The 26,275-nt window shown below is 35.3% G+C and overlaps 1 protein-coding gene across 1 annotated transcript in view; it reads right to left on the bottom strand.

Moving 5' to 3' along the window:
• CFTR (CF transmembrane conductance regulator) overlaps nucleotides 1–26,275 on the bottom strand; it is a 367,232-nt gene that overhangs the window by 60,275 nt on the left and 280,682 nt on the right. The window contains exons 14-20 of the mRNA XM_067746815.1: nucleotides 23,301–23,395; nucleotides 20,715–20,801; nucleotides 18,260–18,986; nucleotides 16,379–16,507; nucleotides 8,410–8,447; nucleotides 7,702–7,952; nucleotides 4,370–4,449 (exon numbers count right to left, since the gene is read on the bottom strand). Coding sequence (XP_067602916.1) covers nucleotides 4,370–4,449; nucleotides 7,702–7,952; nucleotides 8,410–8,447; nucleotides 16,379–16,507; nucleotides 18,260–18,986; nucleotides 20,715–20,801; nucleotides 23,301–23,395 — 1,407 coding nt within the window. The remainder of the gene's footprint in view (nucleotides 1–4,369; nucleotides 4,450–7,701; nucleotides 7,953–8,409; nucleotides 8,448–16,378; nucleotides 16,508–18,259; nucleotides 18,987–20,714; nucleotides 20,802–23,300; nucleotides 23,396–26,275) is intronic.

The following is a 26,275-nucleotide window of genomic DNA, read 5'->3' as shown; positions in this document are numbered from 1 at the left end:
AAAGCATAAATAAAGTAACTGTCACAACAAGGGTTGAAAAATAAACCTATCATAACATCTATCTGATAATCACTGAGCCAGTTGTCTACCAACCGCCATGGGTGACATATGTACTTTGTACAACCAATGTACTTTGTACAACACATGTACAACCGATACAGAAATACAGAACATTTTGGTAGATGAAAACATGAATAAGCATGTAACTAAGATCTGCATAAATCTTCTTTGAATGGGTTGTTATGTTCATCTAAAGCTTCGGATGATCATATCTCAATGATACTTTTCTAGGGAAAATGCCTCTAAGGTGTCCATCATCAAATTCTACAATAAGCCCTTCACTCATTTTCATTCAACAAATACTCAGATAAATACAGTGCCAAACACTGGACTAAGTACATATGATGACTCAATAATCTAAAGAAAGTCTTCTCTATTCTGTTCTTGCCCTACAAGTTCCACCAGTACAATGAGAAAGCCTCAAACGCCCCAGTTACTACATGACAAGACTTCATCAATGGCGAAGGACTCAGTTTTTTAACTGAGGGTATTTATTTCTCAGAAATAGGATCTTTTGAAAAAAAGAGAAAAATTAACTTCCAAGCATTATTTACTAGGAAATACAATTTAATTTAAATAGGCCACCATATTAAATACCAGTATGTCTGAAACACAAATGCTATTGCATTGGCAACATGGAAACGTTCAGCTATTCCATTAGAATCAGGGTTTTTTTTTTGTTTGCTGTTGACAGTTGTGAACGGCACTGTGTTCATTTGTCTTGTGCTATTTTTACCATGTAATTCCAATCTGGAGCTGTTGGATTATAACAATGGGTGGGGAAAGTGATCATTATTTTTTTCTTTGTTTGTTTTTTCTTTTTTTTTAACATTTTATTGGAGTATAATTGCTTTACAATGGTGTGTTAGTTTCTGCTTTATAACAAAGTGAATCAGTTATACATATACATATGTCCCCATATCTCTTCCCTCTTGCGTCTCTCTCCCTCCCACCCTCCCTATCCCACCCCTCCAGGTGGTCACAAATTACCAAGCCGATCTCCCTGTGCTATGCGGCTGCTTCCCACTAGCTATCTGTTTTAGGTTTGGTAGTGTATATATGTCCGTGCCACTCTCTCACTTTGTCCCAGCTTACCCTTCCCCCTCCCCGTATCCTCAAATCCATTCTCTAGTAGGTCTGTGTCTTTATTCCTGTCTTGCCCCTAGGTTCTTCATGACCTTTTTTTTTTTTTTTTAGATTCCATATATATGTGTTAGCATACGGTATTTGTTTCTCTCTTTCTGACTTAATTATTGCTGATATGGTGGAGATTCTTAGGAATGACAATAACTATTTTACAATAGAACAGGAAGAATTGTGCAGCCAACCCAACCAAGATATCACATAGGGTTTGAGAAGAATGGAGAAGGTGGGTAAACCTGGAAATGGTGAAATATTCACAAGGTAGATTTCCAGAGATTAAAATTATCCAGAATAAAGCCCAAACTAAGAAGTTGACAGTAAATCTAAGCTTTGAGGAAAATAACTCTATTTGCTTTATAAGAAGCCATCCTTAGGCATTGAGGTCAGAAGCTAATAATTTAGCACTTGTGCAAAACTAAAGGTAGTGGTTTAATATGTTTGATATTCTAATTATACAAAGAAACTTTAAATTCTGTCCTAGTTTTTAATTCACAGTGAATAAGAAACAAGTCATTTCAGACCAGGAATATTAGTGAGAGGACAACAAAATAAATAAATAGAGGGACTTCAATACAAGATGGAAATGTGAGTACAGATTCTAATTCCCATTCATCCTTACCCAAATCCTAAAATTCTAGGGGAAAACAAATCAACAGACTATAAAACCTGCAAGGCACCAGATGATAAGAATGAAGGATCACTTTGAAATCATTTAGAAGGTTAATTAATAAATTGATTGATCAATAAATAGATAATAAATACCTATTTAAAACCAGGCAATGAACACCAGATCTGGAATTTCATTCATAATTGATAGTTAGTCCTTGAGAATTTTTAAGCCAGGCATTAATGGGATTAATAGAATGAATAAGGGAAGAAAAAAGATGTAAAAGACACAGTAGAGATCAAAGTGGTGGGACTCACTGTGTATTCATATATTAGGGTAAGACAGAAAGAATCAAACAAATCTAAAGGTTTTGAGGCTGATAAGAGAAGATTTGCATATTTTAAAACACGGAGGCTTCTGTTTTGTGAAAAAAATCAGTCACTGACGCATAGAGATAAGTAGGACGCCAGGATAGTTCGTTTTCTGTGTGGCTTCAAGTTCAAATTTGTCATGTATGGTCCACTTCCAGTATGCCCATCGGCAGCATACGACTTTAATACTGAAAGTGACCATCATCAGACTTATCTTCCTCACTTGAGAAACCTGAGACTCTTAGAGGTTAAGTATCTTGCTCAAGGTAAAATAAACAATGGTATCTGCAGAATAGAATCTGGATCTTTCATTTTCACTATACAATGTTCCAATCCAGAAAGTAAATTGCCCAGAATATTATCAAATGTTAAGAACTAGCGTTAATAGAAATAACATTTTTTTTAAAAAAGGAAATTTACAGGTGTGCCTCATTCTGTGAAAAAAATCTGTTTCTGAAATGTGACTAAAAAGAAATTTAACTAATCTGAACATAAGTATAACCAAAGGGGTTCACAATTTAAAGGACCCCTCTGATGCATTTTTTAATGAATCAAAATTAATCAGATTTTTACTGTATTTGATTGTCATGTACCATGCTTCCTTAATGTGAGACCTCCTTGTAAATAAAATAGGGAAATCAAAATAAAAAAGCCCTGCCCAATCACTTATGAAACAACTAGTGAGCTGCAACAACATTAAAAGTTGAGCAGAAACTACTGAAATTGCCGTAAGAGGAAGGATGAGAACCATCACATGTGTCAAGACGTGTTAATTCATAAAATAAATGTTCAAAACTGCACTCTCCCAAAGGACTTCTGAAGTAAGCCTTATTCAGAAAATACTCAGCAGACTACAAAAGTTTTTTTTTTTTAATTATCAAGGGCTAACATTCGTGAATTCTTTTGCAATCATGTCAAGATGTCCATGTTCCAGTTTGTACCTGATTTAATAATATTACAGTTGAGACCAGTCATTTACAATCCTAGAACAAGGAAGAAATGTCCGGAAATTAAAGAAAGACATGGGAAACATTCCTTCATATGCATAAACTCACAGCAGCAGTTAAAGAATTCCAGCAGCGGCTGTTAAGTTATATCCCTAAACAGAGTAACTGAAGGAAACTCAAGATACTAAAGTTCACCTGGAACAGTTAATGTGCTTGACTGTGCCAATCATTCCAGATGAGGTAAACTGACAATCTGGTTTTTGTGCACCTGCCAATGTCAGTTGTGTATACACACAAATGTGATAGCCCGTATGTTATTCTATTTCACAGGTTCTCAGTGGCGGAGGTGGCAAACAACTCATCCTAAGATGGGCAGCATCCTGTTCCAAGTGTCTCTCCAAGGAGGTCATTGCGACTGCGTCATTTACTCTCTGAGGCTCAACCTAAGCCAGACAGTAAGCTGTTTTCAAACCTCGTTCAACAGCCAAGGTTATTAATTCAGAACACTCAAGTTCTGTCACTTATGAAGTCTTAATGCGGTATCCCCTAGGTCAACTTCATCTCCAACCCCTTCTTCCCTTCTCCACTTTCACCAGCAATCACCCCACCCCCAGGACACATGCTCAGAGTCAGGCTGCCCTGCAGGTGTCTTCAGATCTGTCACCCAGGGATAGTCCTGACTAGTCCTGAATTTTTCCTTCCTCTCTCACCTGCTTGAAAACTTACCTGTACTTCTGTCCCTGCATTATGGCCCTTACTGTGAGATTGCTAACTAGCTAATCTTTGCCAAAGTGTTCATGGATGAGACTGGTTGAAACTGTAGTCCACCAGGAAACTGACTGATCTACATTTTAACACGGGCCCTCTGGAGGTAGGTGACTTCTCTTAAATAATGATGCCAATGTCAAAAATGTCACACTTCATGGGCAGTGATTTGGGGGAAAGCGGTCTGCTATACATCTTAAATCACTCCCAAGTAGACAGCTATTATATCTAAATGAGGAATTGCCTTAGGTTTTGGTCAGGTAAACAGTTCTGACTTACTACTGAATTTACTAAATTTATGACTATTTCGAAGATTTTTTTTTAATATTGAAAAGATTTATACAGGCTTCAACTGTATACAGGCTTCAACTCTTAATCAGATGAAAAGTAAGCAAGAACTAATTTACTACATTTTCTAATTAGTTTTAAAAAGTGCAACAAAGCAAAGTCACTTAATATTACTTATTTTTACAAACCTGAATGAAGTCAAATATGGTAAGAGGCAGAAGATCATCCAAAACTGCTATATCTTTGGAGAATCTATTAAGAATCCCACCTATAATGTGAAGAAAAATTCTTCAGAAACTAATAATCTTAAAAATACATATCAATATCTGATGAATTTGATAACTTTGGATCACAGCAGAAGCCTTCAGAACTCAAATACAAATGAGTACATAATCATATATATATATATATATATATATATATATATAAAATGACGTACACAATGTTAGTACAAGGATTCTAAGTTGTACAAAGATTCTAAATAACTCTGTGTTCAACTTATTGTCTCCTACTTTTAAACTTTTATAAAATACAGATTGCTATAAGATTCAGGCAAAAACCAAGGTCTTTAATAGAGCCCTATCACAAATTATGTCAGGAATAGGCACCCATCCTACTACTACAGTCTCCCATTTACAAGCCTGAGTTTAGTAATAATTTTCTGGATATGCTCTCATCATTTCCTTATATCTGTATTTTGTAATATAGAGCCTCCGTATCCTTCAACTTCCACACCTTTCTAAAACATACCTCAGCAGAACCCGTGGCTGCTCTCAACCCCTTCCTGCCCACCATGTGGACCTCCTTTGCCATGTCCTCCTTTTCTACCCTCTTCACTGGCAATCTAAGCTTCCGTCTGTCTTCTAAATTAACAGACTCACATTTGTAAGTCTGATCACTTTTTCCTTCAGGGAAGAAAAGTTACACATGGAGTGCTAGGTGGCAGGCACAATGCTAGGCACTGAGATAACAGAGGTGAATAAGCCTTGCTCCTTGCCCTTGAGGAATACGTTGTCTAGGGGTGAGTTAAACCTATAATTATAACATATTACTGTACAAACAAAGTGATATTGAATCTTATCATTTACTCCCCCCCCCATTTACTGCAGGATAAAGTCTAAAATTCTTAGTTTAATATTTAATACCTTCCATGATTTGGCCTTAAACTACCCTAGGTACAAGCTTCCTCTTCTCAAACATTGTTTCAAACTGGCTTATTGTTTAAATACACCTTATACTCTCCTACCTCCTTGCCTTTTCCATGTAGCTCCTCTGCCTGAAAACCCTTTCCTCTCATGTCTACATGTTAAAATCTATGTCTCCTTCCTGGCCCAACTCAAATGCCTCTCCTGCAAGGAAGCATCAATTTTTGCACCAGCTCAAATTAATCCCTTCTTCCTCTGGACATACTTAATACCTTTAATACATCTTTACAGCACTTCTGTGTTGTAATAATTATATCCATGTTGTACAGTCGCTTGTATACATGTCATCTCTTTTTTCTAGACTGTAAATTTCTAGAGGTCATTGGACCATGCCATATTTATTTTGTATCACTCTGAGCCCTCGGCAAAAAGCCTTATGTAGGAAGAATTCAATTATTTTTTTATTTGTCACTATCTCCTTGCCCTTACTAATGATATTTTATTTAGCATATTTAATTAAACATATTTGTATATCTTTTCATAAATGAATCAAAAATTGAAAAAAAGTAGCGTATGGTATTTATTCTGTGTAGAAAATGAAAGTTGCTTTGGTAAAAAATAATATATATACATACATCATTCTAGTGCTTAGTATATTTCAAATGGGAAACAATAGAAAGGGAACAACAGTGGGGAACCGGCATTTATTTCATGTTGGCTATGTAACAGGCTAGTAGATGATGACTTTTTTTCATTCTCACAATGACCCTCTGAGATAATTATTCCTTTCCTCATTTTACAGATGTGGATGCAAAGTCTCAGAAGAGTAACTTGCCCATGATCATCACTCTTATGAGGACAAGCCAGACCTCAAATAATTCCCATGCTCCTTTCATTATATCTCATTGCCCATTTCTCACTGCTAGAATCCTGGGCAAATCCCCTACTTTCTCTGGATCTCAGTTTTCCCATTTAAAAAAATGAAATCATTGGATCAAGGTAATTGGGCATTCTCTTTTAGGTCTAAAATTTCTTAGCTCTAAAACAGAAGTGTGGTGATGAGTATATCCAAATGAGGCAAGGCTTTAGTGATACACAAGGGCTTAAAAGAATAAATGTAAGGAAGATCTTCTTGAATACGAACACTGAAATGTTTTACCCAGAAAAAAATGATGGATAATTCTTATCTTGAGATTTTTAGATACATATCACTCTAAAAATCTCAGTCTTGGAATTTATTCTTTCCTTTATAATCAAGTGTTCCTGTGTCTACCCCCTCTCCCTTGACTGGATTCTTCCAGGGCAAGAACTGTGCCTTATTCATCTTTTCATACCAGTCCCTGGCTTAGTGCCATAGAAAGTAAGTGTTCAACAGATTTCTGTAAGAATAAAACTTGGGAGATTCCTTATTAACCTCAGATTCTTTAAATGTGAATTTGTCTAAAGGGGGATCAATAAAATTGATTACTTTCAAAGTACCTTATTGTCCTTAGTTTTTAAAATCTTTGGTCCCTCTATTTCACTACTCTTACTTTCTGTGGCCTTAATTATTTTTGTTGAGATATAATTGACAAAAAATTGTAAGATATTTAAAGTATACAATGTGATGATTTAATATATGTATACGTTGGGAAAGGATTCCTCTCACTGAGTTCGTTAACACATTCATCCCCTTTCATAGTTACCTTTGTGCGTGTGTGAGAGAACATTTCAGTTTTATTCTCTTAGCAAATTTCAATAATACAGGGCAGTGTTATTAATTATAGTCACCACATTATACATTAGATCTTCAGACCTTACTCATCTTATAACTGACAGCTTGTACTCTTTTACTAACCTCTATGATAGTGTCAAAAATACTTTAAAAATACATTTGGGATCCACCCAACCCATTTAAAACAACCTTGAATGAATTTATGGGATCATCTTTGAACAGTTACATGAAACTAGATTACTCTACCTCATCAAAACACTTTATTAGTAAAAGAATCTTAGAATTTTTTTGATCACTTCAAATCTTCTCCTCTTTTAAACAACAATATACATTGGCAGCAAGATGCTTAGAAGGGGGCTAGATCAAATATCTGAACAGAGAAGGACAGCTGACTCAGAAGGGCCTGCTTCTGCTGCTACAGTCCCATCAGCATCATGTCCTAACAAACTGAGCTACTCTAATTAACTGATACAGAAATATGAGGAGTGACTGCATCTGAGAGCCTATAATACCTGAGACAGGTACATGCCAGTCATAAGGAAGCTCAACAAAGGGTAGATGCCTGCATGCAAAAGCCAGTGCTACTACTAGAAAACCAACCAACTCACAGGCCCTGTTTGTGGAGGTGCAGTAGCTTCATTTTGTACACCTAGTCAAGTACCTGCTTTCAACGTGTTGAGGGTTGACATAGGGGCTTGAAGAACAGACTGTAACATTTTGTGGTGTAGTATTTTTGACACTCTGATTAGAGCATGCACCAGTGGTAAACCTCTGAAGAGTCCCAGAGCAAGCAAAGTGTCAGCTACTCCCACATAAATGTAAAAAACATAATACGAGCTGGTGTTGGTGATGATCACTGCATAACTGTTATTTGCACTCTTAGTACTATTCCCTTTGTCTTGAGGAAGTACTCTGTAAAGCAAAAGGAAATTGCTATCAGGCAACCAAACTTTCCCATTGAATTTCCAATACATGTAAATGATGCTGAATTTGAGTCTAAAGAAACACAACATATTTCATTAGCAGAGCTTATGCCTTTAACCTGAAGGACTTACTATTGCAAGAAAGTAGATTAAGTTTTTAACCACTGAAATAGATAAAATTTCAAATACTCAGAGAAAATACTAAGTGTGCAAGGTTGTTTTAAATATTGTTATTGCATTTTATGGAAACTAAGCACAACTAAATCCTTTAAAAATTGGTAAAGAGCTGCAGGAACTGCACATGCTCACAATTTTAAACAAAAGAACTCAATTTTCCACTACAGTACTGTGGGGAAATGAAGCAGAGTGGATATTACAATAATTAATAAGACCCAAATAATCAATAGAAACAAAATACAATCCACAATAGGACATGGAATACTCACTTTGGAAGCAGCCACAACAGAACCAAAGAAGCAGCCACCTGGAATGGAACAATACACACTTGATTTTTTTTTCCAGCATCTTCTCCTATTTTTCCCACACCCACTTCTAATTCCACCATGACTAACATTGAAATATATACAATTTCATTTTCCTTTGCTTTACTTTCCTGGGTCCAGCAGCTGCAATAATTGCTCTAAGAACCACTATTTGAGGTGAGAACATGTTAAGTTAATGGAATTCCAATTTCACTGAATAAAATACTTTTCCATTTCTCTCCTTCATTCAACAGGAACTGTTCATTGAACCTCACAGGAGAGCTAATACTGCAGTTAAACACTTTAAATAATAAAGTTTGTTTCTTATGAAGAGATTACTCTCAGCCTGCTGGCAGATAATTTATCTGGTTGACGGCTATAAATAATTTCATTTGTCATACAATGATTATGAGGGGCATAACTATAAGACCAATTAATTACTGGAAAAGATGAGATATATATTCATGAAAACCAGTTAAAATCTCAAAAGTGTAAAAATTCATGGTTTTTTGGGGGGTGGTGGTGGGATGAATTGGGAGATTGGGATTGACAGATATACACTAATATGTATAAAACAGATAACTAATAAGAACTTGCTGTAAACAAAATAAATAAATAAAATAAAATTCAAAATAAATAAATAAATAAATTTGTATTTTTTAAATAAAGATAAGGTGCATTCAGGTTAAAACATACACTATTGGCACTATTTGGGCTTTCTCAAGGTGGAAACTTTTGGTTGAAGAACAAATGTTCTATCCCATAACTAAACCAAAAAAGAAAAATGTTTAATAACCATGATTTTATTTTTTAGTTTCTGTGTTATTTAAATGATCTGTACTCTGTTCTATTTCAATTTGGCATTGCAGTCTCCTAAATGCTTGGGAAAACAATCTTGTGATGATACCAACACAATTATAACACCAGAAATATTTACACAATTATAAGACTGAAATTATACAATTAGCCTGATAATAACTTTAACAAAGAATCAAATAGAAAAAAAGGAGAAATTGTAAGTAAAATAATTTGAAAATGAACACAGAGTAAAAATAAATAGGGGAGAAACAAATACGCTTGGTATAAGAAATCTATCTCTTATTTCATAATCAATTTCTTAAGTATTTAACAGTACCATATAAAAATTATGGAGAATAATTAGCATTAAGAAATTATATTATGAAGTTATATACTTTAAATAGTATATAATTTTTGGTAAATTTGCATACCAGATAGGAGTATAATAATGAAAAATCTAATAGCATCATTCTCACTTTCCTACTTTTTTTCATTATACACATAGCCTCCATGAACCATATTAATAAAAAGAAAAACCACCTTTGTTTCCTTGAAATTCAAGTGAATTCAAAATGACAAGAAACACAGCAATAATCTAGCTATTTCAAAAGTCTTTGTTCCAGTACAAATGTTTTCCTATTTCCTAAGACTAATCAAATTATTCAAGAACCTAGATAAGGGTATATTTGTGAGGGACTCTTTGGTTATTACAGTCCCTCTTTGTTCCAGTGAAAGAAGTGTCAATAATGTTGGCATTCCAACCTTCTCTGAATGTGAGTAAATCCCAGAAATAAATATTTTATAATATTTACAATAACCAAAGCAGTTGTTCAAAGACACTGGTCTAATCAGTGTAATATAAAGTTATTTCTTGGCTCTTGTGAATAGAGACCACTTGCGGAAGAGACCACTTGTGGAACCACCAACCCAAACTACTTTTATTGACTGGAACAAAAACATTTCCAAGGACTTGACATAATGACTTTAATGAAAATGTCTGGGGCATATAGAAACAATTAAGCAAGCAAGTTCTAACATTTAATTTCCAAAATGTTTGAGGTTGGGCTTCCCTGGTGGCGCAGTGGTTGAGAATCTGCCTGCTAATGCAGGGGACACGGGCTCGAGCCCTGGTCTGGGAGGATCCCACATCCCGCGGAGCGACTAGGCCCATGAGCCACAACTACTGAGCCTGCACGTCTGGAGCCTGTGCTCCGTAACAAGAGAGTCCGCGATAGTGAGAGGCCCGCGCACCGTGATGAAGAGTAGACCCCGCTTGCCACAACTAGAGAAAGCCCTCGCACAGAAACCAAAACCCAACACAGCAAAAATTAATTAATTAATTAATAAACTCCTACCCCCAACATCTTCTTTAAAAAAAAAAATGTTTGAGGTTATAAAGTTCATACAGTTTGTGATAGAGTGACAGTACTGAAAGATTAGAGGAAAAGCAAAAAGGTCATTATTTTCAGCTCTTTCAGGGTTTTAAACATCATTCCATATCACATAGAAAATGGTCCCGTCTAGATCAGCACTGTCCAAGAGAAATTTCTACACAAATAGAAATGTTCAATATCTGTACTGTTCAGTATCATTGCCACTTAATACACATGGCACTTGATCACTTGAAATGTGGCCATTGTGGGTGACTGAGGAACTGAATTTTACATTGTGTTTCATTTAAAATAATTTCATTTAATTTACGTGGTCATACATGGCTGGTGGGCGGCTACTGTACCGGACAGTGCATGAATAGACTAAAACTGTTAGTTAGATAGCGGTGTAGCCAGAGTATTTATTATATACCCATGCTAAGTACCAGGAGTCTGATGATGGTGTCCTCTAAGGATAGATCCCTGAACAGTCAACGTGATGATTCACGAACTTTGCAAATGACCCCAAATGAAAAAGAAGTAGCCAGTATTTAGAAGCTAGGTCACAATTTAACTTATATAGATAATTTGTCTCTATGATTTAAAAAATAATGGCATGTCGGGGATAGAATATACAGCATATACGTACGGAAAGAGAAATTAAGTGCCTCTTTCTGAAAGGCTTATTTGCTAAATGAACTAGTAAACATCTTCGGATACGTGATAGATGAAGCTTGGTCATCTATATAGTAAAACACCAACAGTATGATTTCAAAAATAAGATGTGATGGAGAACTACAGCAAGAATACATTCAAGACCTAGGAGGAACCCTACCATGACATAACCTGCCTAGGTACAAGTTTGATACTCACAACGAAAGAAAATAGGCGTGAAAAGAGAAGAAAACTGCCAAGGTCCAATATTCTATCATGAAGAACTTTAATAAACTACAAAGAAGACACTCCTATATACTTCACTGTGGAATATCTTCAGAGGCCTTTAAGTATGACTTAACGGTTCTAAACACTCTGGATGCTGAGCCTAGTTAATAACAGCAATCCCTTCCTGTCATAACAGATGTTCCGGCCTCCCTTCGTGTCCCCATCCAATCCATTTTCCATATAGCAGACAGAGTGATCTTTTTTAAAGCATAAAAAAGTCATGTCATACCCTGAATGAAGCCTTTCAAAGGCTTCCTGTTGCATTTAAAATAAAACCCAAACTCTTTACTTCAGCCAATGGTTCTGCAAACCTGTTTCTGGCCTGCTTTTCCAATGTCACCACGTGACATGCCACTCACTTCTCTCTCCCACTGTTTCAATTGTGCTGGCCTCCTCTCAGTTTCCGTAATTTACCAAACTTTTCCAAGACCTTTGCATTTGCCCCAGTTTCTGCATGTCTGAGTCCTTCTTATCTTTCGGGTGTGAATGAAATGTCATTTCGTCAGGAAGCCTTCCCTGTCTACCCTCCTTTGCCCAGATTTATATTAGCCCTTATTATAATATAAGTGCCTTATATTAATAAGGCTAATATAAGTGCCTTATATTAATAAGGCACTTATTACACTCTGTGATTATTTCCATCAAAATGTATTTATCCTCTGTTCTCTTTCCTATTATAGCCTTAGTGTCTAAAACAACGCCCAGTAAACAGTAGGCATTCGGTAAATCCGTACTTAATAAATAAAGGAAGGGATAAATAAGAGTATACTTAAATAAAAAATACAGGGACTTCCCTGGTGGCATGATGGTTGGGACTCTGTTCTCCCAATGAGGGAGGGGGGCCTGGGTTCAATCCCTGGTCGGGGAACTAGATCCCACGTGCATGCCACATCTAAGAGTTCGCCTGCCACAACTAAGACCCAGCGCAACCAAATAAATAATAAATATTTTTTTAAAATAAAAAATACCAATGTCAACAGACAGAAATTATATACTAATCACATAGAAAACATTTAAAAAAGCATAACATATCATGATATGTTATGTAGGATAAAGATAAAGAACCGGAACCAATTCATTCTATAAGTTCTGTACAAATGCAGAATTCAGAGCTCTTCCCAAGTCACACAAGGAGATCTGTGTGTAAATGACTACCATTTATATAGTATTGGCATTTTGAGTTTTCACCAAGGAGCACAGTATTATGAATGCTCTGCTAACATAAGTACATTAGTGTATTCTATCTGTACACTCTGTTTTGTACTTCATGGTATACACAGCATATAGAATTATGTCTGACATACTGAAAGAACTAAAAAGTACGTGTTGAATTAGTAAGTGGCTGAATGAATGACAGGCAGTAATAGTAAAGTGACACCTTGTTATGACTTAATCGCAGATTTCAATGCTTTGCAGGTTAAATCACGCCCTAAAACATAGACACTTGCTAAGCAATGCTGCCTTAAAAGTATTACTATCAATAAAGGTATAACTATCATTAAGGTATTATGGGAGCATATATTGTGTATACTAATAATGTAAAGCCACCTAGTGATTCCTCATTAGCAAACAGAAGGGAAATCATAAGGGAATAGTATATAGCAGTTCTCTGACACTTTTCTTAAAACTCTCAGGAATAAAAGGACGAAACTGGATCTTTAGATACTCCAGGCAACAATAATACCCTCTGGTTGTTGTAAAAGTAAGGAGGAAACTGCCTCCTACTGTATAATTTGCGTTTCTTCTCTATCTAGTCAATGCTGTACTGCCAAGTTAGAGCACTAGAGAGACCAACATAATAGAAATTTAAAAGCCTATATCCCTGGTGCTAATATCTAAGAACTTAACAGAAGATATTGTTCTATGGTAAAGAAAACAGTATAAAAATATAAGCTAGACTGACTCCTTTATCAAAATGACACTCTAATGATAATTGGTAACAAACTGAGTAGACCAAACTAATTTTTTCAGTTTAGCACTTTGAAGAAATAAAAAAGTTATTACTTTCATACTCTAAAAGGGAAGTTTATTGAACCTACTCTATAAAATTATAAGATCTAGATTGAAGTGGCCCCTATGAAAACTAAAAATGGGTACATCACTTCCACAAAGGAAGAAATGTATCTTAACTTTTCTTTAGGTTCTCTGATCATGTTGAGTATGAGGCTCTAAATAAAGTTTAAAAGACCTAAACTATCTTCCTGGATTAGCACTTGTACCATGATGCAAAGCACATATGAGATATTTCAATGGTAATGAGAAGAGGCACATTGGTATTAAGAAAGGAGCTTAGTCTGAAAGTAAAATTATGTAAATTTTGATTCAAAGATGTGACAGAATTGTGAACATCGGAATGATTTGTTTAGCTGTATAACGGTGCACATGATGAAAACAATTACTCTTTTTCTACTATCACCAAGTTCTTGTTATTCAAAATTTTGAGAACCAGTCAATTGGCAATGCCTTCAGGATATTGGGCCAAAAAAGGCTCATAATTTTTTATATTATTTCTTGCCTAGAAAATGACATTACTGGTTATTTTGTCCATTAAAAAGAAAAGTTTTTGCAATAATTGTGAGAGCTCAACTAATAATGGGAAGTTATACAACATTTACATCCTCTGTTGTAGTTTGGTTTCTAGCCTAAAGACAAAGGACCACTGTCTTCTTGAGTAAGTGAGCTAATAATATTGTACACATGTTCAGTGGCTCAATGCTCAGTCTCTAATTAATTAACTATACACTGTGTTGAAAGGCATGGAAGTTCAGCTCTACAGCTCTACAGCTCTACATGGGACAAGGGTCCTGTAAGTGAACATAAATCACCACCACATTCAGATAGGACCATTTTTTCTCATAAAACTAAACTGAAGACAGTCAAGTAATGTTGATCTTTCAATGAAGAGGTTCAAATCATTAACAATGACAAAGGGCTGGTTTGAGATTAACTGTGGCACAAGACTGAGTTTCATTCGCATTAATGTTGGTCATTTGGCATGACTGGCAGAGATTAATGAGGTAAATTAAAAATACATTTCAACGTAATTTTCATTACCTCATGTGAGAGTCTCAAGTTACTCAACCCCATAGTTTTGTTAAACTGTAAAAGGAATTATTGAAATTTTTACTATATCTCTGTCATGGACTTGTTCACCTCAAACTAACTTGAGCTTTATAATGATGATAGACATTAAGGATATTAGTAAGAATAGCAATTAGCATTGCTCATTATATGCCAAGCCCTACAGTAAGTGCTTTATAATCATGATATCTCTTAACCCACAAAAATGACCTTTGAAATTGGTACTATTACAACCTCCATTTTATAGATGAGGAAACTGAGGCTCAGAGAGGTTAACTAACTTGTTCAGTGTCATAGTGTTAAAAACACAGAATTAGAATTCACAGCCAGATCAGTCTGAGTCCAGAGGTGGCGCTATGCAATACCGCATCTCACATTCAGCCTCCATTTGTTTTATTAATTTAAAATAGTAGTAGAGCAAAAGAAGTGATATCATCAAAACTCAAAGATCAAATGGAAACCAACACTTTATAGGTGAAGTGGTATGTACAACTTTTGGTACATACCTTTAATATTTTACACTACTTTATTTGGTCAAGGAGGAGTGATAATATTTTATGTGGACTTCTTAACTGAGGTTAGAAGCAGCCTAATAAGACAACGGTGTAGTTTTAAGTTTGGGTTTCAGGTATGTATATAATTATACACCCTCAGTAGAGGCAGTACTTCACCTGGGTCATTTCTTCCCCTGAAGGCAGCCTGGGCCTTTATGTTGGATTCAGCCTGTATATTAGGACACATCCAGCAGTATCCTCTGAGATAAATATCTAGAGTAGTCATTCACAGGCTGAATCCAATCCACAGATATGTTTTTTTGTCCCCACGTAGTGTTCATTTGTTTGTTTTGATTTAACCAACTACCCACACTTAAAAATGAGAAATTTTTACAGAAAAAATCTGTATTTTCATCTTATGTTGAAAAATAAGAAGGTTTAGTGAAACTGATCCCGAAACCCCTCATGGGAAGTCCTTGGCTGGTGTTGAGTTACGACTGCCCCCGTTCGACAATTGGAGGGCAAATATTCTCCATCCAGCCTCCAAGCCACTTCACCACTAGACGTCCTCTGCCAAGCCTCTTTTCTCATTTAAGTGGCTGCTCCTGACCTAGAGAATAACCTCATTCACCAACCAGCTTCAGAAACCTCTTACCTTAATGCAGAACTGAACCTGTGACCTACTGCCCCCCTCTTTTATTTTAACCTGGTGATGTGAAGGGGAGCAGCATGGTAAAGAGACCATGATGGTGGCATTGAAGACAAAAGAATTCTGTAAGCAAATGGGTGATCTGAATCTCCGAAAGGCTTATTTAAAATGATTTCTAAGCCACTAATATATATTTATTTTATTTTGTGAGGAAATAGTCTTTTAAAGGTGGTGATTCATCACTGGCATATTTAATAATGCAATATCTAGAGTCAAATGAATTTAATATTTAGTACAGAATAATTTTCATTGTTTAAATTCAATTCATATAAAGACATTCTACTCTGAGGTTTTGAATGTCTCAAAAACTCTTCATATAGAAGATATGTGCTTAAGTATATTTTATATGCTATGTATGAAGTAATAAAATATCAGTAGAACTATACATATCATTATATGATATAAAATTTCATATATACACTTACATTTATGCATATATATACATTTATACATGTATATATATATATATATATATCCTTCCAAACTATTCCTAATTTAACTTTAAATCACATTAATATTTAATAACAGAAAATTCTTACCTCAGCCAGAAAAATGACTAAGCACCAAATTAGCACAAAAAGTAAGCTCTTGCGGACAGTAATATATCGAAGGTATGTGTTCCATGTAGTCACTGCTGGTATGTTCTCCACATCATCAAAAAAGCACTCCTGAAAAAAAGAATCATAGTTATTACAATGTGACAATACAGGTTCACACCAGCACTGTGGTTTTATTTTGAATGTGTGGAAATAAAGGAATATTACTATTTGAAACTAAGTGAATTTCAACAAATATAAACCATTATGAATGACACATGTGATGTCACTCCACAGCCAATATAATGTCCACTGGAGCAACATAGCTTTTTGAAAAATGAGAAACACTGCGATTCTTCAAACTCTGAATGTAATATTGCTGATAAAACGACTGTATTGTTTTTGAACAATTTTACCATTTTAATGCTTAACAGTGTCACACATTTTATCAAATAAATGGTACCAGCAAACTGAAGCTTCCCAGAACCGTCCTTGACTTAACTTTGAGAGCTATAGTTCAATAATTTGAAAGAGAGAAAATCCAGATATTTCAAAGGGAAAGGATAGTTTTGTTTCTTATAAAGTCAACAAAATTCACAGAAGAAGCACTAGAACATCAAAGAAAGGGTCCTAGGAAATTGGAATATGACACACTGGTTAGATGTAAAAATTTTCGAAGTCAAGTAAACCTGGATTTGAATCTGGACTCTATCATTGACTTCCTAGGAGCTGCTTGAATTCAGGCAGCTGAACTTCTCTAAAATTTAGTTTCCTTCTCTATAAATGAGGATAATGAGAGGATCTTCTAAGAATATGCTCATGGCACTAGAAGCAATCAATAAATACTATTATCAGTCAAAGTGATCATTCTTTACAATTAAACTTATAGAATCAGGTTTGAGAAATTCATTCAGATTGGTATTAAAACCATACAGATAAATTATCTTTTAGGAAATCTTTTTTAAGATTATAGAAACACTGAAAGTATGTATTTTAGAGATCATCTATTCTGTTCCCTAATTTTACAAGAAAGAAACTTTGGCCCAGAGACATTAAATGACATGTGACTTGCCAAAGGTCACACTACTCGTAATTGATCTACGCTATTAAACATATCAATTTATTACAACACTGTTTCATCCAAGGCACTTAAGGAATTTTTCTAGTTTAAAAAAAAACGCTCCTCTTTTCTATTGCCTCCTATTTTAAAAATAAAAGCATTTTATTCTTTAGAACTTAATATAAAAGACTTTCTACCTGAACGTTGGCACTAGTATATGTTGAATTTCACATACCTTCTTTAAAAGAAACCTGCCCAGAAATCCTACGTATAATGAAATTTAAATGATAAAAAAGCTCACATTAACTAAATTCAGGCAAGACTGAGGTATAAGCCAGAATGTTAGTCCTGTTGAGAGACTAGATGTTTATATACCTTATAGAGGCTACCTGCATACAGAAACATTTCTTTGTCTCTCAATAACTGAAGCTATTATTTGTTTATATATTTGTTTTCACTCCACCTCTTCCCACAGAGGTTTTAGGAGGGTAATGAAACAGATTTATAATAATTCATAATTTTTCTCATTAACAATAATGATTATCACTGCTTAGTAAAGGACTCAATATTAGTCCTTGCTTTGACTTACAATACATCTTACAGTAAGAGACATCACAAAAGGAAATAGTTGATTCTTTCACATTTCGAAGTTGCTTACATAATTTACATACTTTGGACTTTGGGAATCTTAAAAATAAACCTCATCCTAAACTCAAATTTGAGTAAATTTTGCTACATAGTATGTATTACATCCCACTTTTTGTGGCCAAAAGAAAAAAAAGAAAGGAAAACACAGAAACACCACACTGATTACTTATACACACCCTTAAATCTTCTTCATTAATTTCTTCACTTATTTCAAAGCCAGTATCTTCAGATAACCGTCTTGAATATATATCTATTTCAGTTAAATTCGCCTGAGGGGCCAGTGACATTTTTCGTGTGGATGTCGCTGTCTTTCGGTGAATGCTTTGACCTTGGTTCACCGAGGAGCCGGTCATAAGGTTCAGGACTGACTGCCTCCTTCGTCCCTGAAATGTGGGACCAGCATCGATCATGTTGCTCCGAGGCAGGATAGCCTCTCCCAGTTCAGAACCGGAAACTAAGGATAGTCTTCTCTCTGAAGGCTCAACAGAATCGTCTTCGATGCCATTCATTTGTAATGGAGTCTTCTGTACAAATGAAAATTTCCTCATAGAGCTGATTGAATTGAGAATGGAGTTCTTCCTTTTTTCACCAAACTCTCCAGTCTGTTTAAAAGATTGCTTTTTCGTTTCATTCCAGGACACAGAAGTATCTCCTTCTAGTGAGAAACGCCGTAAAGTCTCAGTTATGATTGAATTTCTTCGTTCTGCAGTAAACTGGTCAAAAGTGTCATATCCCATGAGCTTTGAGCTGAAGTCGGGCCGTTGATTTTGCAATTCAGAAAATGTCCCATAAAAATAGCTGCTACCTTCATGTAAAATTAATATTTTGTCAGCTTTCTTTAAATGTTCCATTTTAGAAGTGACCAAAATCCTAGTTTTGTTAGCCATCAATTTACAGACACAGCTTTAAGAATATAAAAATATATAAATATTAATTTAATAAACAATTTATTACAATAGTATATATATTGCATTTTAACATTTTATTAACCTATTCTTGTATAAAACCTCTACCATACAATGCTATTATTATACTTAAAATAAGTAAATATTCAATAGTAACTAATTTGCACTTCTTGAATTATTATGACATGAAATACTGTATTATTGAATTATTATAGTATGCTACATTATAAAGTTGAGTGTTAACAGACCTAGAATGAAATTAAATATCTGATATTAAATAAACATTTGACTTTGAATGAACTGGTTACCCTCTGGGTCATGGCTGATTCATCTAGAAAATAAGGGAATCGTTAGATGACCTTTAAGATTCCTTAGGGTTTATATTTCTACATGTCTTCTAAAATGTCAGAGCTTTCTTGTTCTTTAAACTTTCTACTCATTTCCTTTTATATTTTAAGTTGACCACCAATTTTGCCCTCAAGAGCTTATATTAAGACTAATTTTATTTGTTAAAAACACAACAACAAGGCTTCCCTGGTGGCGCAGTGGTTGAGAGTCCACCTGCCGATGCAGGGGACACAGATTCGTGCCCTGGTCCGGGAAGATCCTACATGCCGCGGAGCGGCTGGGCCCGTGAGCGGTGGCCGCTGAGCCTGCGCGTCCGGAGCCTGTGCTCCGCAATGGGAGAGGCCACAACAGTGAGAGGCCCGCGTACCACAAAAAAAACCCACAAAAAACAAAAAACACAACAACAATAACAAACCTGAGAATTGGATAATACATTTGACCGTCCTCCAACAAAACTTCCCTCTAAGTCTAGAAGTAAATCCTGACTAGAACCATCTGAGACCAATTTCTTTTTGGCATTAAAACATTTTATATTATATATTGATAGAAAGAGGCATCATTCTAGTCTATACTCTAACATACTAACATAACTAGCAAAGTTTATATTGGTAAGAAGGTACTTATAGTTACAGGATTATAAAAACAGTATCATAGGTATTAAATTTTGCTAAATTCTAGGAAAGGTGCTTCTAGGAAAAATATGGCCATTTTATACACACACAATCTACATCCTTATTGATTAAAATGAATCATGATAATTCTCTTAATAAACTACTTTATAGTCTATGAAATCATTTTGAAACCTTAAAATCAAGTTATATAACTAACTGTTCCTGGTAGGAACTTCACATACATTGAGCCCTAATGGGAGCTCCAATGAAATGTATACCCTGAGCTTTGTGTGACTGAGGAGAAGGTTCTGAAGGAGGTATTGAGGTAGATGAATAGTCTGAGCATTCACCTATATTAAAACATTAAAACCTTCAGTTTCTTTGGTTCCTTAAGAAGTTTACTACCTAAGGAGGAGATAAAATAAAATACTAACACGAAAAAAGTGAATAAAAAGTTTAAGTATAATAATCAATTAAAATAATATAAGCTATGTCACAAGACAATAATACTATAAAAACCTACATAAATAGTGATTGTTAAAGTAATAATGGGAAAAATTGGTTCAGCGTAAGGTGGACAGAAAAGTGGACGTGATCTTTAATGTTGACCATAGAGGGAAGATCAGATTTGAGTAAGTGGCTACATTACATTCTGCCATTCTGAGTCACAATGGTGGACATATTTCTCAAGCAGTAATATGCAGTCTATGGTGGTATAGTTGTTCCTTCTTGTCTTTTAGCATGAATAAGTTATTCAAAGAACATACCTTTCAAATATTTCTTTCTCTGTTAACACATCTAGGTATCCAAAGGGAGAGTCTAATAGGTACAAATCAGCATCTCTGTATACTGCTCTAAAAAGAAAATGGAAATGAAATTAGATTCCTTCAATATTTCCCATGTCTTTTGGTATGGATTATTTTAAGTGAAGAACAAAAAGATAAGTCATATGTGATTTTTATGGCTTTTCACAATACTCCAAAAACTGCTGAAGTGGTTTTGCTAAATATAAGTGACATACACTTGAAGTTACAAAAGTTACAAACTGAATCACACCATACATACAATTTTAAATATTACCTCAAAAAAGAAAAAGAAAACCTTTTAACAGTAGTATCTATTTACAGCCAAGCACTATGCCACACGCTGGGAATACAATCGTAAAAATTACACAAGTTCTGCCCTCAAAGGTCTTGCATTTTGGTGGGAAACAAAGAAGAATAGACTGTTTCAAACCTGTAAAATGTCAGAGACAGCAATTAAATTGCAGCACTTATGTGAAATTATTTTTAAAATATTTTTTCAGTGTTGACTGTTACCAACAAATTGATAGCAGTGTTGTTACGGCTGTATGATTGACATTGCTCTTTGCTCCTTATAGTCTTAGTTTCTGGACCATACTCATAAAAATGCCACACAAGTGAAGGATGAAAAATTTGCAATGAAAATGTACACCCATATTATTTTATATTATAAAATTTTAGAAAATTTTACTATTTTCTAAGTTAAAAGATAAAATTTTATGAGCAAGTAAAATCTTCATTAAGTTGATCTTAGGACAGTAATAAGATGAAGATATGGTCCCATATGAACGGAAGTGAGGCAATTTCTTCATAACATTTAAATTTTTTCAGCTGTGGTTGTTAGTACCCTATACCTGTGCCAGTCACATAGCATTCAGTGTTTACGTATAATTCTGTAAAAAAGGAAACTGTGTTTAGTCAGCAGGTAACTAAGAGAAGTAATAATAATTAAAAAACAGAACTGACAAAAAGTCAAAGTAAAATCTAGAAGAACCTTTGCAGTGTAAATTATTTTTGAAGATAACACGTAAGAACTAGATAAAAGTCCCCCATCTAAATGTACCCTCGAGGGCTTTCTTCCCTGACTCAGCTCTTCTCTCTATCTACACATCTATGACCACAGTTTCTCAAGAGATCAGAAATAACATATTCACCATCCCCAAATGGACAACACATGACACATTCAGATCAGAATAGCAATAAACAATTATTTTCTTTAATGCCTCAAACTGTGTGCATTTTATAATAAAACTGCATCTTCAACTGGGAAATACAAACTCAATTCTATTCTGAATGCCTGAAGCCATAGAGCATATCCTACCTAAATTTGAAATGAAATGTTTAAGACAAGTCTTACTTTGGCTCACAGATTAATCAACTTTCAGTTATTTAGAAAATATTATTTTGTCTGTGAATTATCCATATCTATTGATTTATTACTTGACATTGTAATCCCAAGATCAAGGTGTGGTTTAATGTAGAGTCAAGATGACCTGGTTCAAATTGTAACCCTGGAATTTCCCAGTGTGGATTTTGGCAAGTTAAGATCTAACCTCCTCATTTATCTCATTATCTCTTCTATAAGTTGGGGAGAGCAATCCTTTTTTGGCAGAGTGATATGGGGATTAAGTAAAATTACACATGTACTCATGCACACCCAACCCAGAATAGTACTAGGCAACTGTAGGTGCTCAGTGAGTTAGTTTCCTGTCCCAGCTTTTGAAAGCACAAGAAAGTAAGGGAAAGAAGCCAAAATATCAATAAGTCAAGGTGATTTCTTGCTAACAACTTCGGCAACACAGTAAGAAGAATCTTGTTCAAATAAAACTGGAGTAACATTTGCCATACCACATCACCAATAATTTTTTAAACTGAGAGTTACAATTTAACCGCAAAGGTTTCTTCTTGACACAAATTAACTATACATATATATATATATATATACACTTCCCTTTGACACTTCAAAATGCTTAGGCCAAGAATGTCTCCACCAAGGGACCACCATAGCCCCCACTATATTAGATGTGCTTGTCCTATTTATTTTTCTTTAAAGATTACAGACTTTAAGCTGAGTGACATCATTTGCCCTGCTATCTCTGTCATGAGATTAATTAGTTATGTTGAAAATTTTGAAAATTTATGTTTATCTAAACCAAGTAGCACAAACAGAAGCCTAGAGCAGGTGTGTACATTTTGGGATGGGGCGAGCAAGGAACTGTATGAAGGACTAAATAAAAATTTACATCTTCTCTTTCCTGGGCTAGGCAGAGTGCCAGGGTTTTCCATTTGTAGTCAATCATATCATGAGGCAAACAAACACACACACCAACATAAGGGTATGCATTTTTAAAAAGCCATCAGCTTTATCAGACATGAACACTCTATCATTAACTATAATTCTTAAAGGTTATTCTTAACCTGCTACCTATAAGATCCTGGGCATTTTTCAATTCCAGAAACAGAATATAAAGAAATAGAGAATCATCTATAAGTTTTTACATGCATGATATTTACAACAAATGCTCACTGGACCAATAATCAGATATTCACCTTGCTAAAGAAATTCTTGCTTGCTGACCTCCACTCAATGTGATTCCACCATCTCCAAGAACTATGTTGTCTTTCTCTGCAAATTTGGAGATGTCCTATTATCAAAAATAGACAGAGAGGAATTGTCAGTACGTTGGATCTGAATTTGAAAGGTACATTTTCCTTCAAATGCAATCGTATATCAGACTTCTGCTTTAACCACAGCAGAAATTGTGAACACCCCATCTCAGTTATTTTAAATGCATTTCAATTGCTCAAAACATTGTTGAAATTTTATAAAGAAAACTTTCATTTTTCAAATGTTATTTATAATTAAATAAGAATTGGAAAGTATCAGAAAGTAAAGCTTATGCATATTTATGATACGTAAAGATGTGTGTATATCATCCGTTGACCATTTTACAAACCCAAGTGCTATTAGTGTGCTAAAGTGCACTTCCTTTCAATTTCAATTCACTCCTTTAAAAGGAAATCCCCAAAGATGAATAAACCTCCTAATAAGAGAAACTAAAAGAATACCATTTACAGCTCCCTGCAGTATCTAAGCATATTCAGTGACCAGGGGTACAAGGCATCTCTTTGCCACACTTCTCTCACCTACCCACCCAAACAACACAGCCTTCTCCCTCATCCATCCTCCCACCTCATTCTTATGTCCTCTCCCCATCCGCTCTGTCTCTCCTGTCACCTCCCTGCCACACGTGTCCTGTCATCCCTTCTCCAGTTAATGAACTCTGTGGCAACAACCATGCTAGACATTGTGAAAGATTAGATTTTATAAGAAACAGTCCTCAAATTGCAGTCATTGTAAGTCTAACTTGGAAAATAAGCCATAATCCTGGAGAAAGCTAAAAAACATCCCAAAGAATCAATTAACCACTTTAAGATAATAAAACAATATGCAATTAATTGGCAAATTAATTGTTCAGAATATAGAAGTATTGTAAAGTAAGTAGAAAATGCTATAATGCTTTCTGGAATAGGTGAGGTTTGCCCTGAGACTTGAGAATGTGACGAGTTAGATGGATAGGATTCTCTCTTTAATTCAAAACAAGTTCTTTGCCTTTTCTTTTCGCAACCCCATACATCTTCTCTTTTCTTTTGTTACCACCTTCTTCTCTCTCCCTCTATTAAAAATACTCTTCCACTCTATTCCTCCTTTTGCTTTCACAATCTAGATGCAGTACATCCGCTCTCCTTGAACTGACATGAACATTACCTGTATTTAAATTGTCAAAATGGTTACTTATATTGTCCATTTGTTTTTGTTATCCACCATATGAAAGTCAAATAGAACTTCATACACAAAACTGTAAACTCACAAAGCTGGTAAATTAGTACATGATCATTCGTATTAAAAGCTAGTTGGCAGCTCCTGTAGGCTTAGAACCATGCCAGCCACTGCCCCCAAGGAATGGTTGCTGTCAATAGTCCTGAGCTAAGGGGACCAAAAAGGATAAAAAATGTGACTTAAAAAATGCTGACATGTTGGAGGAGATACAGCAGGACCCAGTGGAGCTAGCTACTCAGGCACTGGAGAAATACAACACAGAGAGGTCATTGAGACCCATAGAGCACTGTGATGAGGAGGACCTTCTGTAGTTATGAGACACGTGAAACGAAGTGCTTCATTTCTTTCCACTGGACTGAATTTTTTTGTTCAACTCATGGACCAGGCCACATAACCAGGATTCCATCCAAATAACAAGGACTACAGCTAAATTCCACACCCGAGGTTTTAAATCTCAGTCTTGCTAAGGGAGCATGTCCAGGAGCACCTCAGCCTTTAAGCCTTTAGTGAGCAGTTCTATGCAGCACAACCTCTGTACTCAATTTAGAGCAATTAGTAAAATGGCTCACATGTGTATTTCTTCTCTGCTGCACCATATTTTCCTTCCCCATATCCCATTCCCTTTTTAAAAAATTAAATCTTTTAGAGGAAAAGAAAGAATAATTTATCTTATATGAATAGATTGAGTGCAGGCTTTTGTAAAGGAGGCACATTTTCTAACACAGTCTTTTTTTTTTTTTTTTGGCTGCGTTGGGTCTTCATTGCTGTGTGCGGGCTCTCTCTAGTTGCAGCGAGTGGGGGATACTGCTTGTTGGGGTGCGTGGGCTTCTCATTGCGGGGGCTTCTCTTGTTGTGGAGCACGGGCTCTAGGTGTGCGGGCTTCGGTAGTTGTGGCTCGCGGGCTCAGTAGTAGTGGCTCACGGGATCTAGAGCACAGGCTCAGTAGTTGTGGCACACGGGCTTAATTGCTCCTCGGTACATGGGATCTTCCCAGACCAGGGCTTGAACCCGTGTCCCTGGCACTGGCAGGCGGATTCTCAACCACTGTGCCACCAGGGAAGCCCTCTGACACAATCTTAAAAAACGAGAGGTTTCTGGAATTATTGGAGTTTTTTTTTTCAAATTTGAATTCAATACACTATCAGTTAAAATTTCTATTTTTTTTAAAATTTAGAAATATCAGTAGTTATTTTGATGGTACGCTAATAATACAGTTACATTTAGGGGATTATAGATTTGGAAGGTGTAGAATCCTAGCCCAGTGCAAGAGTTTAACAAATATTTGTGGAATGAAGGAAGAAAAAAGGAGAGAATGGATGAAGGAAAGGTAAACAAACATTAAGTGACAAAGAAACAGTTGCATATAAGAAAATAAGAAAGGTGTACAGCATAGAAAAAGAAAGAAAATGGGAAAAGGAATAATTGTCAGAAGAAGTAGACATCTGTAGGAAAAAGTAGGAAGATACTGGCAGCATAAAGAGACAAGAAAAGTGAAGGGAAAGATAGGAAATGATAGAAGACAAGGAACTATAATTGACACTTTAGCAAATATCCCTAGTGAATGTAAATGTCCAAAGAATACAAATGCAATTTATTTCAATAATTTTCTTCTCTTAAGACAGAATAAATAAGAGGCTGTTTTAGCCAAATTTCTCTCACAGGAGCCTGTAATATTCATCCTTTA

The sequence above is a fragment of the Pseudorca crassidens genome, chromosome 8, assembly GCF_039906515.1.
Source record: "Pseudorca crassidens isolate mPseCra1 chromosome 8, mPseCra1.hap1, whole genome shotgun sequence".
NCBI classification, from domain to species: Eukaryota; Metazoa; Chordata; class Mammalia; order Artiodactyla; family Delphinidae; genus Pseudorca; species Pseudorca crassidens.
Note: the sequence above shows the minus strand (reverse complement) of the source record. Positions and strands in the feature narration are given on the sequence as shown.